We start from the raw sequence: 15658 nt of genomic DNA on the forward strand, positions 1-15658 counted from the left end.
TGTTAACAGATTCCCTGACTCCACACTGATCTCCCACCCACCCCATCCCACCTTCTTAGCAAAGCATCAGGTGAGTCTATTTAAGCTGCAGCTAGCCATGACCCTCCAGGGGTGACAAACATGAAAAACTGGTTATAACCCCCAAACCTTAGAAATAACCAAAGTACCTAAAATAGGGAACTGATTAAATAAAGATGGGATATCTATAGAAATGTCATTTTCTTTAATCATGAACAATGATTTTTGTAGGAGTATATTTTAAGGAATAAAAATGTTCCTAATATATTTTTAAGAAAGATCACAAAATTCTATGTTCTACAATACATCCTATTTCAAAACACACAGACAGAAGAATGTATGGAGGGTCACAGAATAAAATGTTACCCATGATTATCTCTTGGTAGTAAAATTATATGAAAATATGTAAAGTTTCATTTTTCTCTCTTTTGTGTTTTCTGTGCATGTATGTGTTTCCAGTGAGCCAGCATATACATTTGAAATAAGGTGACTAATGATAGCTTTGAGCTATATTAGCAAATGAGGCACCAGGAAACACTGGATTGAAAATTTGCCCTGAAAAAGATCAAACCACAATTTTTACATGCAAAACTTAATATAGCTAGATATTAATTATCCCAATGCTTAAAAGGAAATCATAGTATGAAGATTATCTATACTTCAGGGGGAGGAGCAATTCCAGAGAGGACTCACTTTAGTCCAAGCTGTAGTCTCCAAACCAGCTTTCAGACAAACCGTAACCACAACGTACTGTGAAAAGAAAGAGGAGTTAGGAAAAATGAAGGACACTACTTTTTACTTTCTAGGAGAAATCCCAGATCTCCCCTCCAGAGTCAGTTCCTCTAACCCACCATATTTTGAAGTTACCATCTTGGTAGCTAAGTTGCTAGGGGATGTCTTTAGGAAATGAGCAGACAGTTTTATTTCAAGGAAAGTGCTCATCTCAGTGTCTTCCCACAAATAACTGCTCTGTCCTTTCTTAGAGGATTTGGGAGAAACCATCTTCCTTAGTACTCTTTGCTTTTAAAGATGTAAAAGGTCTTTTGAAGAATGGGGAATCCTGCTCATCACTTCTCCAGACACTTCGACTCAGTATACTCTCTGCTAAACAATAATGTAAGCATTTCTCAACCCCTCTGACCTTAAGGAATCTATAATATGTAAACATTTGAAATATGACAATAAGAAAAGCCTTACCTAAGGGATTAGATAAGTATACCCCACATATGGGCCCTTTAGGAGTGGCTCAATAAAAAGAGAAGAACTTACCGTGTAAACAATATTTCCAACAAATAAATAGTCTGTGGCATGACCATTGCTGAATGGAGTATCTGAAAAATAAAGAAGCTGCTATTAACTTCTGAGATCTGAGATGGCAATCTATTTTATCCACAATATAAAAATGGAATTTTTAGAAACGTCTCTCAAAATGTGAGGGCATTTCAAAATTGAATCTTCTGTGATTCTACTGCTCTTTCTTTTTGTGACTCCATTTTTTATATTGTATTCTCTCCAAATGAAGCAAACAAAATCACGTTTCCAACAAAACAAACAAGTCTTGATCTGCATGAAAATTTACATTTGTATGAAGATTACAATCTCTCTTTGCCCAGCTTATTATTTTTTTAAAGGACAGAAATAAGAACATGTTGATCTATCTATCATGGCTATTTTTCCAGCGGTGGAAATTTTTCAAGTTTTCATTTACTATTTATTGTTAAGTTTTGCTAAATTGGAATTGTGCATCAATGAAAGAAGATAGCCACACAGATACAAAATTAATCTGTAATGACTGAACTCTATTCTGGGGGAATATCCATTGCTCCTGTCCTCATTTGCAGCTACACGAACTGGAGTCTAGCATTTGTGAGGATTACAAGTGAGAGATGTTTCCAGTTTATACATTCTTCCCTTCCTTTCCCTTCCCTCCCTTTCTGATGGCTATTACCAGGAATATAACAACTGCTAAGTCAGAACTCTCTTAGAATTGTCTAATTCATGTCAGCTAAGATAGCCCTGTCCTGAGAAGTATTGGTTCTTATGCTGAGAAGTAAAAGCCTATTTTAAGATCAGAAATGGTTCCCTTGGATATCGCTACAAACCTCCTTTTATTCTCCCTTATACTCAAATTCAGATTTGTGGTCAGGTATACGGTCAGGGTTTTGTGTTCAAATTTCCAATCCAGTAGCTGCTATCCATATGTTATTTGGGCTTGCTGATTTAATTATCTGCTTGATGAAAAATCCTACCCTTGTTAAGGAATCGAGATCTGTTTCCTTTCTTAAAACAGTGTAATCATCAAGTTGAGTCATGGTGGCATCTGGAAATGGTGGGTCCCTGAATCCAGCTCTAGGGCACATGCTTTCTCCTGATGTGGACAGGGGAAGGTTAACCACTAGCGTGGCATTGGGGTTGCATGAAGTACAGTCCTAAATGGAGAAGTTCCTATGGGGAAGGAAAAGAATTGCACTGGGAGAGCAGAGAGAGATGCAGCCACAAAAGGAACCACCTCAAAGCTTAGGAGAGACATGGTAATGCAAGAAGGAAAGCTTACATAAGACTTCGTCAGAACAGGAGGAGCAGAAATAATTGAAAAAGTGAAGGAGAGCCTAAACTAATCTCAGGAAGACAACAAACAATGTATAAGTTGAACATCATTAATCTGAAGTGCTCCAAAATCCGGATACAAAATTTTAGATTTTGTATTGGGGATGCTCAACTAAGTAAATTCTGAGCAAAGATCCCCAAATCTGAAAAAATCTCAAATCTGAAACCCTTCTGGTCCAAAGCATTTCAGATAAGGGACACTCAACCCGTATCTGCAAATAGTTATTCAAAACTGTGGGGGTTTGCTTTTCAGTAACTGGCTCTAAGATTATTTTAATAATAAGTGCAAAACATTTTGTTTGTTTGTTGAGTCAGGTTCTCACTATGTTGCCCAGGCTGGTCTCAACCTCCTGGATCCAGGGATTGTCCTACCTCAGCCTCTGGTGTGTTGTGATTATAGGAGCTTGCCACCACACAGGGCTAAAGTGCAATAAATACTTTTAAAGGTATACCTCAATAACGAAACACTTGAGGTTAGGCAGAGGATCATTTCTTTGATTCTAACAGAGATTATAGTTTTGAAAATAGTAACCTTATTATTTTATGTTCTCAACAAATTTTTACTTTAAGTCTAATTGGGGAGAGAAGGTCCTTGTCTTCATGGAGCTCACATTATAATGAAGGAGACAGGGCATAAATAGATAAACAAATAGATACACAATACACTATTGTGTGTAATAAGTGCTATGAGGAAACATAAGGCAGAGTAATAGAACACAGAGTGATGGGGGAGGCTATTTTAGATTGGGAGGTAACATCCAAGCAGATTAAAATGCTGTAAGGAAGTTAAATGACCATCAAGAATGGCATGAAGGAGGGAGTTAATGACTTTTGAGAGAAGGGAGTTCCAGGCAGACAGAAGAGAAATTGCTAAGAGTCTGAACACAGACAGCCCTTGATGAGCTCAGAGACCAAAATGGAGACCAGTCTGGCAAGAGACACTGAAAGAAGGAAAAAGAGTATAATCAGGCTGAGGAACAGATCAACACAGGCATGGTGAAGTGTCTGGGCTTCTGTGTAAATGGTGACAGGTCACCATTCCCAGCTCAGAGGAGGATTCTGAGCTGGGAATACAGAGGTGTGAGCTAGGCTCTTAAGGGAATGATGCAGTTTTTATAGAACAATAGAGCATGGTGACTGAGAATGGGATAATAAACACAGTGCCAGCCGGCAACAATGGTAGCCATCCATCCAGGAGAGGACGTTAGAGCAGTCCTATATGGTAGCTACTAGCTGCATTTAGTCATTTACCTTTAAACTCATTCAAATAAAATACAATTAAAAAATCAGTTCCTCCCAAGGGCCAGAGAGGAGGGGGAGAATGAGGAGTTATTGCTTAATGAGGACAGTTACAGTTTGATGATGTTGCACAACATGCTCAATGTAATTAATGCCTCTGAATTGTACACTTGAAACAGCAAAGTCCAGTATATATATTTTAAAAATCATGGTAGAAAATAAACAAAAAATGGATCATAGAACCAAACTACACAACTCTTAGGATAAAACAAAGCAGAAAATCTGGCCTCAGATTTGGCTGTGATTTCTAAGACGTGACATCAAAAGCACTGTGACAAAAGTAAACAGTAGATGAAACAGACTTGATCAAAATTAGAAACTTCCATGCTTCAAATGGTACCAGCAAGAAAGTGGAAAAACTGGAAGCATGGAAGAAAATATTTACAAATTATTCATCTGATAAGGAACTTATATCCAAGATATAGAAAGAACTCTTATAACTCAACAATAAAGAGACAAAAGAAAAATCAGCTCAATTTAAAAATGGGCAAAGGACCTGAATAGACATTTTTGCAAAGAAGGTCTACAAATGGCTAGTAAATGCATGAAGAGAAGCTCAACATCATTAGGCATCAAGGAAACAGAATTAAAACAACAATGAAATATCACTTAACACCTACCCAGATGTCTGTCACATAAAAGACAGTAACAAGGGTTGGTGAGGGGGTGGAGAAATTAAATCATCCATATGCTGCAGGTGGGAAATCAAAATTGTGCAGACACTTTGGAAAACTGAAGGGCAATTCCTCAAACGATGATGCATATTACAATTTTGCTTAGAATATGTGTTTTTTTACCTTCAAAAATGAAGACTTCAGACAGGTCCAAGATGCATCTACCTCTACCTCTTTTAAAATACGAAACTTAATGCACATGCATCTTTTAACGTGGAATTTAATGGCAATAAAAATCAATTGGCCCCATCAAAAAATGATGCATATTTAATACATGATCCAGTAATTCTAGTCCTAGGTACATAGCCAGGAAGTAAGAAAACATATAAATGAAACACACAAAAACTTGAACACGAGTGTCCATAGCAGTATTATTCATAATTACTCATCACAGCCCAAAATAATGAAAAGCATTATTCATTATTCACAAGGGCCTATTCATAACCCAAATGTCCATCAACCAGTGGATGAGCAAATAAATGTCCATCAATTGGTGAATGGTGTATCAGTACAATAGAATGTTATTAAACAATAAAAAATAATGAAGTACTGACACATGCTACAACATGGAGAAGTCTTGAAAAACTTATGCTATGTGAAAGAAGCCAAATACAAAAGGCCATATGTTATATGATTCTATTCATATAGAATTCCAGAACAGGCATACCTTCAGAGACAGAATGCAAACCAGTGAGCTGGAGGTGTTTGGGAAAATACAGAATGACAGCTTTTGGAGGCAATGAACGTGTGGCTAATTAAGATGATGGTTGCACAATGCTGAATATATTAAAAACCAGATGGGGCTGGGGTTGTGGCTCAGCAGTAGAGTGCTCGGCTAGCATGTGCAACGCTCTGGGTTCGATCCTCAACACCACATATAAAAAAGGTATTGTATGCAACTACAACTAAAAAAATAAATAAATATTAAAAAAACAAAAAACAAGAAAATTATACTCTTTGCATAGATATAAATTATATCTTAATAAAATATCATAAAAAATTGGGTTCCTCAGTCATACTAGCCACATTTCAAACACTCAATAGCCATGTGAAGTTCAGATGGTACAGGTATAAAACATTTAATTTTCACTGAGGTTGGAAGTTCTACTGGACAATGCAGGGTTGGAGTGGCTATGTCCAAGGTGACGAGGAATGATAGAAATTGTTATACTGTAAAGTTATAAATGATAGTATTTGCTCATGATTTGGATGTAGGGTAGAAAAGAATGTGAGGAATCAAGGGTGATATCCAGATTTTTGGCATGAGCCCTGAGGTCAACAGTGGAATCATCAACTTGAGATGGAGAACACTGGTTCTAGTTGTAGTAACACAGCAGCAATGGTTAAAAAAAAAAAAGCATGTAAGGACTTGGTACCAAGTGTTTAAAATTTCCAGTTTATGACAGGAAGAATAGCTAACAATGAAGCATGGCTGTATTGCAAGAGAAGAAAAAGGAAATTTAGGAAAATGAGGTGGAGAGAAGAAACTGGGGTTAGTGGAAACAATCCCAGTAATGAGAGTTAGAAGACTCTGTTCAGCCCTTCTCTCTTATCCCAGCTCTGTTGTTATTTAGTGTATTTTTTTCCTTTTTTAAATTTTAGATTCTAAGTCCCAAGATTCTCAACTATAAAACAGAGAGGCAAAAAATGATGATGACTGAACTATTTCCAAGGTTCCTTTCAAATAGGAAATTCCAAGATGTTCTTAGCTGCCAAATCAGTCCCATGCATTTAGTGGCAGGAACATGAGACTCTCAGATCCTCCTTCTCTTCATCTGACTTAGGATATATTTCCTAGCGTTAATCCCACACTGTGTGCCCATAAACGGAGAGTGGGGCCCTGGTAACTGAGAAGAACAAGGATCTGCGTGCCTTGACACTCTTCCTGCACAAGCCCTACGGAGCCTAGAGAGAACTCTGATCAGATGGGAGAGTGAGAAGCGGTGGGAGACTGAGCTGCAAATCAAAGTTTGCACTTATGAATTGAAATTGTTTTAAATTTCTTCCCTCCCTCCCTTCCTTCTTCTTCTTCTTTTTTTTTTTTTTTTTGTGGTACTGAGAACAGAAACCATGGCCTTGTGCATGCTAGGCAAGTGCTTTACCACTAAGCTATACCTCCAACCCTGAATTTCCCCTTAATACCAACATTTCCAATATTAGTAGGATCATGGACTAAATAAATAAATAAATAAACATATAAGACATTTGTCTAATATAGAGGGCTTAGAATGTGTTCCATATTTAGCATGTTTCATATTTTGTGGAGATGCGTATATATGAACATTAAAGTGGTACATGTAAAAAAGTCTGTTTGGAAAACATTTTCTGCAAGCATTTACTATATGACAGGTACAGTTCTAAGTGCTTTGCATATATTGCTTCTTCAATACTTCAAGGACTGGAGAAAATATCATAATGATCTGTGAACTTCATATAAGGAGTGTAGTGCAACAAAAGGAAGTGAAAAAACATGTCCAAGGTTACACGGTTTGATGAGAATCTAACTGCTGTCAACAAGAGTTTGTTTTCATTAACTGAGTTAGAAAACTGGACCCCCCCAAAATGAAAGGAGACAACTTCAAGGAGAAAAACAATTAGACCAAGAGTCACTAATTTGAAATACCAACACCTAGCTGGGTGTGGTGGTGTGCCTGTAGAGCCAGCTACTAGGGAAGCTGAGGCAGGAGGATCGCTTGAGCCCAGGAATTCAAGAACAGCTTGGGCAACTTAGTGAGATCCTTCTGAAGAGGGAAGAAAGGAAGAGAGGGAGGCCAACACCTGAAGTGAAGGTAATTTCTAGAAGAACCAAGGTGGACACAAAATTAGATTCATATGACAGAAATTCTTACTATGTAAGGAAACACAAACAGGGAACAATTCAGGGGACAGCAGGAACCTCTTGAGACCAGACTTTCTTCTGAGTTAGTTAGTGTGAAGTATTTCCTTAGTCAAGAGTTTTTTGACCTTGGCACTATTAACATTTGCCAGATAAATCTTTTTAAAATTTTTTTTCCTTTAACGTTTTATTTTGTCCCCAATCAACATGTACTAATTGTATAATCAATGGGGTTCAGCATGACACCTGAACACACGCTTACTGCATGCACCAATCAAATCCAACCCTTACCTCCCAATCGCCATCAATGACAACTCCACACTCAGATCTACCCCCTCATCTCTGTGCGTTTGCCAGATAATTCTCTGGTGTGGGGTGGGGGCAGGGAGCCACCCTGTGCATGTTAGGATGCCTGGTAGCATCCCTGGCCTCTGAGACTCACTAGATGCCCCTGGTCTGTGACAATCTAAACTATATCCAAATATTGCCAAATGTCCCCTGGGACAAATTCTTCCATGGTTGGGAGCCGCTGCATTAGAGGAAAGAAAAAAGAGGAAGTGGAATATGCACAGAGAGTTCACTCTAAGAACTCACAAAGCTGTGAGGCCTTCACAAGGGGACAAACTCCATGATTATCTTGGAGCTGAGCACTGACTTATAGAGTTAGCGCCTCCACAGAAAGGGACCTGAAGACACAGACAGGACACTGGCAATCCAGCACAAACAGAAAATAGATAGGAAAACTGAGGGACAGTTTCCCATGGAGCATCCAGCATTTCCACGGCACTCATTTCTAAACTGTCATGAGTGAACGCTACTGGAATTCAATAAAATGTTTACACTTGAGGTAATCTGAGCATTCAACTTTTAGTGAAGATAGGATAAATTTGATATTTCAGCTCATCATTTTGGTGGGATAATTCGACACTGCATTTTAGTTTTCAGCCTAGGAAAGAGTATCTCTTTCCCCAGTCAAAACTAATACCATCTGGAAATAATTGACTCCCTTGGAGGAAAAAACTCCCAAACCAACTTGAGAGTCAGGGACTTGCCAAGTATCTCTGAAATGACAGCATCGTCTAAGGAAGCCATAGCCGTCGCCCTGAACACCTACCTCCTTGGGAAAATCCTCATGGAATGCATAGTTATATTTCAACCATTTTAGAGACAAACACCTGTAGATGCCATTCCTTGTTAAAAGCTACTCCTGAGAAACAGAAGTCCTAAGAAAGCTTTGGTGGATGAATGGATTAATTGCTTGGTGACAATTCAAGACCAAAAAAGTCTAATTCCATTGTCCAGTTTATTTCTGATGCAGGTTCCTGACAAAATATTTCTTTCCACTTGGCTTCACAGCACTGTTCCAATCTACCAATCCTCTCAGGAAAACATCTTCCTTGTCATTTTGCTGACCTTATTTTAGTCAGATATTTAAATTCTCAAGTGATTTTTTTTCTTGGAAAGGGGGGAAATCTGCCAAACTTAGGTGACTAGTTGGATTCTCCAAGTTGGCCTTCAGGACATCATTTCTCCTCCATCTGTGTAAACCATAGTAAGGACACCTTTCCAGAGAAAGCAGCAGGAGGTGGGATAGATGGATCTTTGGGGGTGTGGGAGCAGTGAGAGGGTAAAGGATATTTCTGGCAAAAGGGATATCTGCTATGAGCAGGCAGGGAGGTGGATACAGGGCTGAATGGCCAGCTAGCGATGTGGGGGAAGGGCCAGAGAGGGAGGTCAGCAGGGGTCAAGACAGGGAAGGCTCTGAAAAGGACCCTATGAAAGAGGTCCATCCAAAGTGCACGTGGAACCATGTGATCTCACTCAACCTTTGTTTTCCTGTCCTAACCAGCACAGAGCTGAGCTCTTCCGAACAGAAACCCATCATTAGTACACAATGGCTTAAAAGAGCCAGGGGAAAGGTGAGAAGCATTAACCTGCTCACTGCCTCAGAACAGCTGGCACTTCACTGAACCTGCCTGGGATCAGTGCAAATTCTGAAAATCTAGGGTCAGATCCACCTACAGAGGAAGGCTGAGCTGAGAAGATGGGCATTGCCTATGCCAGAATTCCAGGGGATGATTTCCATGGGGCAAAGAAAGAGAGAAGGACCAATTCCCCATCTACTTGGCTTGATAAAATCCAGAGTCCACATTTAGAATATTTTAGGATTACACGTGATGAAATCTAGCAGTGCAACGGTGCCTATTACATACATGAAAAAACGAGAAAGGTGAAAACACTGTCCTGAAGAGCAGAAGATTCTCCTAGAGACAAACAGGGTCTTGCAACTTCAGGACGCACTGACCCAAGGTAATGGTTGAATCTGTTCTTCCAGACTTAAATTATTTGCAATTTTTGGTTGAATTTGGGGACCGACATAATGTAGGATTAGACAAATGAGGTCTGGAAACACAGTCACTAAAACAGACAGTTGTGAACAATTGGGACAAAAACCACACAGGCCCTCCACATTAGTAGGAACAGCCCCCAAAATGTTGCATGCAAAAACTGCTTTGAAAATACTTGTGGGAAAAACCACAATTTGTAAGAAAAGTTATGTCTCATTTTCTAAACAGAACGATCAAGGAACTTATTTCAGGATATACCAAAGGCCTAGGTTGATGACATTTGATAAAGATGCCATTTCAATTAAATGCTCATTAAAACCATTACATCATTGCCCAGCAAAACCACAAAACACATTCAGGAATGGCTCTGACAAAAGACAAAATGTAAAGACAAAGTTCTAACACAGTTCTGTATGGTCAGAAAAGACAAGGTCTAATAATCACAAAAACAGATGGAGGGAATTCATATGTGCAGTTTTGATGGAGTAAGAATCAGGCGACAGCTGAGTTGACAACGGCAGGCATCTTGGTGCCACGGGACGCAGTAGGGAGAATTCAGGAGGATGTGGCACGATTCCCTTTGACATCAAAGCTTTTGCCAAGACGTTTTGGTCAGGGATCAGATGCCAAGATTCTGCTTCCCTCCCTCATCCTTTTGCTTCAAGAAACTTTCAGCTGTACAATTTCAGAGCAGCTCAGATTCCAGAATACTAACAGGGCCCCTGTTCCCCTACCTCTATGGGTCTCTTACGACAGCAGAGGCTCAGAGGAGGTACAGAACCAACTACCCTCTGCTAGACGTACATCAAAGGTGAAGACGTAGTCCAAGTTTCAGTTATTATTTCATTTAAAAATAAACTTTTAGAACTTAACCTGTTTACATGTCTGTACTCTAATTAACACTATTATTTCTTCTCCCAACACTATGTATTCATGAAGAGAATATTTCTTTTCCTTTCTTTGTAAAGAGTGGCATAAAATCTTGGAGAGTGCTCATAAAATGGAGGGTTTACACAAGTGTTAGCGATTACAATTACATTCAAGACCAGTGTTGGGTTAAGTTCCTGGTTATATAAGCCTTTGCTGGATTTTCTCCTCTTTATTGCCATTTCAGCTGGATGAAGTTAAGGATGTGAAACTCAAATATCAATCTCTTTTTTTCACTTTTGTTTACTAAAAATAGAGTTTAAAAAGGAAGTGAAAATGAGGGAAAACATACTTAGTTGCCAATGCCAGTCACCTAGTGAGACCACAAACATGTTTCTTACTCCTGGGTCAATGGCTACTCGATACTCCCCAGTCTCCTACACCTGGGTGGGGTCCCGTGACTAGTTCTTGCCAATCAGATGTGAGCAAAGTGATGGCTCCCTTCCTGCCAGAGACAGATCAGCATAAGTGACCTTTCTTCTCTCTCCCTTTCCAGTGTTGAAGTTGAGGGTGAAATCAGGGGCCAGTCACTAAGTAGAGAATGTTGTATAAAACGGGACCAGGTTGTTTTTTAGCCAGGTGTGCTAGGACATGAGGACAGAGAAACAACTGTCATGAAGGAAGACATTCATGATCACAGATTGCTCTGTGGGAGAGTAAAATATCCCACCCTAAATACATTTTTTCACTATATTACAAGTTGGCTATTCAGAGAAACTAAAGACCTCTATAAACACGGGAATGGCTCTGAGAAGCCATTGTGTAAAAAGAAATTTAAATTTATATTAGTGACCAGCAGATGCAGACAATGCTTTTTTACATGATATCCTACTATCTGCCTAGCAAAGATCTGGCTTCCTATGAAGAGCCCCCAGCCCCCTGCTAAACTCCAAGTGAGGTTCAGTCATCTTGCACCTCTTTGAGTTCTATACTGAATATATGTGAGTGTGTGTGTGTGTGTCTCCCAAGCTTAGGCACAAAATAAAATGTGCATGTTCTCTTTCCTGTTGTCCATTTGATAAACTATAATTATTAAACCTTCAGAGAGAAAAAGGCAAATTTTAAAACTTCCATATGACTAGAAACAGGAGGCCAGATATGCCATGCAGGACCATGTAGGAAATCTCCAACCTCAGTCTGGTTAGGAGGCAGGAGGAGGGAGGACTAGGCATAGACCAGAACCTTTACTGGGGTTCTTGATGAAAGGAATGGTTGGGGAAGGGGAGGCACACTGAATACGTTTAGGATTAGTTACCTAAATAATTTCAGCAGGCTCTCAGCCATAGGAATGGTTTCTAGTTGTGGCACATTGATCCTGAGGTGATTTATGACAGAGGAATATAGATATGCTATGTTAGAGTTTGATAAAAAAGATGGCTGGCCAGGTGCAGTGGTGCACACCTGCAATATGAGTTACTTGGGAAGCTGAATCAGAAGGATCACAAGTTTGAGGCCAGTTTCCATAATTTAGTGAGACTCTGTCACTAAATTAAAAAAAAAAGAGTTAAAAATAAAGTACTAAAATATAGTTCAAGTTGGTTATTCAGAGAAACTACTTGCTTTGCATGCAGAGGCACTAGGCTCAATCTCAGGCTGGTTTATGTAATCAAAGACATGCTTCCAGGGGAGTCATTTGTCATTTTAAGAAACAGTTAGCTCTGGGAGAAAAAGTTTCTCCTGAATCTAGGCCCCAAATGCCAGAGCACAAAGAATACAGAAAAATGTAGTCAGTATGCCTGTAAATAATGCATTCCTCCACTGGAGAGTGACATGGGTGAGAACCCCTCACTGGGCCAAGTCCCTGAGATTTGGGGATTGTTGTTGCAGTAGCTATTCCCATGGTAGCTAATATACTCCAGTTCTACTTTTTGCTAAATCTACAAGGGTCATATCTGGGAACTCTGGTTCATGTTCCTAACACTATTACACCAAACCCATGTGTTTGTACATGTAACAGAAAGTTTATTGAGAGATACTGAAACATAAGAAATATTCAGCTGAATGAAAACAAAGGCCCTTCCAACCCATTTCTATTTCTGGATGTGTGAGGTGGAATACTGACATTATGTACAAAGGTAGGCTCTGACATTGGGGCTTTACTGTGGCAGTTCAAATGGAGAAAAAAAAAATTTGCATTTCAATTTGGAAACCTAGTTATATTTTAAATGTGTTATGACTGGGTTAGTAAATGAATAAGCTACTTAGATTTAAAAGTTGTACTTTGTGTAAATCTAAGACTTCTAGAATATTCTTTCTAGTTCTTAGTTCCATTTATTGCATTTACATGCCTCAGGATTTTATAACCCTCCACCCACCCTGTTCTCTCAGCAGGTGTTCCCAGATGTCAGAGGCTACAGTGACTTACTGCTCCCCTTTTCTGTCCCATTAAACACTCAAATGTCTGCCTCTCAATTTTTCATTCATTTTAGACCTTTTCTAAACTGCACACAGTATTGGCAGTGACTTTTACAGGGGAACAAATGTCAGTGCATTGCTTCAGGAACCCGACTTAGTATTTTGTTGGCCTTTGTGGCTGCAATAGCACATTTTCCTGCAGGTTTAAGACATAGTATAATCTGGTAGAGATGGAAAACATTAACTAGGGCAATTCTGGATCTTTCCAGTTCTACCTCCAATCCACCTACTCCTCTCTGCTACATTTATTACTACACAAGATTGTGCAATGGCCAACCAAATGGACTCCAGTATATTTATTCCAGTATATATATCCAGTATATCCTTGCCAGTATAGTTATGTCAAAATAAATCAGATCCTATGGCTCCCTGCTAAACCTGTCCATGGCATCCCTTACACTTACACTCTGAAAGGCTCAATATTCTCAAAGGTCCAGAGAAGTCTGACATTTCTGCTTCCATCCTCATCATCTCAAGGCAATTTGTTTCACAGTCCTATCCTCAACCCCCACCCACGTGTGCCTTCCTTTACCCAGAGCCACTCCCCCCTGCACTATTCCCAAGGCTGAGGCACCTTCCTGTTTACTTTTTTCTCACTCCCTCCTACTCATCTGTTACCACATCCTCTAAGAAGCAGTCCTTAAAGTCCAGCTCAGTTCAAGTTTCCTTGGGATACAAAGGACCCTTTGGTAACACTTCTTGTTCAAGTCTGCCTTCTCTAGGTGTAAGTTCCATGAGGGCAGGGAATTCATCTGTTATGTACACTTTTTATGTTCTTGCCCCAATTTAACTGAATTGCAACAATTCAAGTCATCAGGATCAAGGAGATACAAAACACCCAAGTTTACACAACAATGTATAGGTCACACATACTTTTAAGCTAATATGACTGAACAATGCCATGGGCAAAGAGGTATGCTGAGTTTTATTTTAGACATGTGCACTATTACTTTTTTATTATTTAAGACACATCTGATCTTACAGCAGCCCATTTATTAAAAAGTATAAAATTGCCTTCTCTAAAAATGCTGAAAGATGCTGTTGCTTAATTAGTAATTAAGCCAACATATAAATATCCATGTGACACACTTTCTTAAAATGCAAGGGATTTGTGAACTTTAAGGAATCAATCAGAATCAGTTTTTTTTAAAAGCCGGTAAGTGCATTCTCTTTTCCATCACCTCCCTTGCAAATTTCATCAGGAAAAATGTGAAAATTTCTTTTTCAAATCAAAATTGATTTTACGTTCTTTTGCCAATAACCACATTCCACTTCAAGGAAGGTTGCTCAACTATGCAGACTGGAAATTCCAATGGAAAATCCAAGAGTGGCCTGGCACTAAGGCCCCTGATGAATTTGGGGGTCTGTGAAGGTGATATGCATGGTCTTCACCTAGCGCCACTTTTTAGACAGAAGGGGATGGGGCTGCAGGCAGCCCGTGGCTTGAGCATAAGGTTGTGATGGTTGGGAGAAATCTGATTTACTGAACTGCTGGAGTGGAAAAATTTATTTTGAAACTTGAAATGAATCATCACAAACTCCATTAGCAAAACAGTGCTTTGAAAAGTCTATCCCAAACCATGCAAAAATAAGTGAAGGAAAAATTCTTGGAAGCATTCTAGGGAGAGAAAAACCGGGTATACCTTCCCAAGAATATTTATTTCTTAGTGATAACCATATGACCTTGAACAAAGTGAACAGCACTGATTGGTACCTAAGCCTCTCTCCATTCATGGTGGACAGAGAATCTTACAGTAAAACTCACTGTCTTTGTGACAAAATACGCCTAATATCACATGATGATGTGGAGCTAGACCAGGGACTCGGCCCCGGGTTGAGCATACCTCCTTCATGGTTGTGGGTGTGAACAGGTGGGAAAGGGATGGCTTCAGAAACCACTGGGGCAGTGGAGGGAGGCCCAGAGGTGCTCTTGTGTTGCACCAGGATCCTTCTTCTTTGAAAATTATCCCCATTTGCCTCAAATTGGTGCCATGTTCCTATCCTATGCCTCTTGGGAGGAGAGTGGATACAGCTTTCTAAATGGCAATTAAGAGTGTAATAAGAACTCACTTGTATTCAGGACAGTAAATCAGCACACATAAACAAGTAATCCAATCATCCTCTCAAACTTGCATTCTTCCTTGATTTCCACCACCAACTCACACCCCACTCCACTGCCATAATTCTCAACAACCCATGATCTTACAAATTCTATATTTTTCTTTACAGAGCACTCTTACCCTTCATGTAACTTCAAATCCCATCATGTAACTCTGCAGTTACCATCCTCTTCCCCCTTTATGCTGTAGTCATCCATAGCTCCCACCCACCACACAGGGGATGGTGGAAATGCATACAGACGTGTTTTGATTTACAGTTGCCACAAGGGTAGGGAAATGTGGAGAGGCGTTGTCTTAGTCTGTTCAGGTTGCTATAACAAAATACCATAGACTGGTAGCTTATAACCAATAGAAAATTATTTCTCATAGTTCTGGAGGTTGGAAAGTCCAAGATCAAGGTACTGGCAATTTCTC

The 15658-nt window shown here is 39.5% G+C and overlaps 1 protein-coding gene across 2 annotated transcripts in view; it reads right to left on the minus strand.

The window, feature by feature from the left end:
* Positions 1–15658, minus strand: part of Atp8a2 (ATPase phospholipid transporting 8A2) — a 619499-nt gene that overhangs the window by 138152 nt on the left and 465689 nt on the right. For both annotated transcript variants that reach the window (XM_071610764.1, XM_027941579.2), the window contains 2 exons: positions 1288–1349; positions 712–768 (listed from right to left, as the gene is read on the minus strand). In XM_071610764.1, the coding sequence (XP_071466865.1) occupies positions 712–768; positions 1288–1349 (119 nt within the window). The remainder of the gene's footprint in view (positions 1–711; positions 769–1287; positions 1350–15658) is intronic.

This window comes from Marmota flaviventris, chromosome 4, assembly GCF_047511675.1.
Source record: "Marmota flaviventris isolate mMarFla1 chromosome 4, mMarFla1.hap1, whole genome shotgun sequence".
Taxonomy (NCBI): domain Eukaryota; kingdom Metazoa; phylum Chordata; class Mammalia; order Rodentia; family Sciuridae; genus Marmota; species Marmota flaviventris.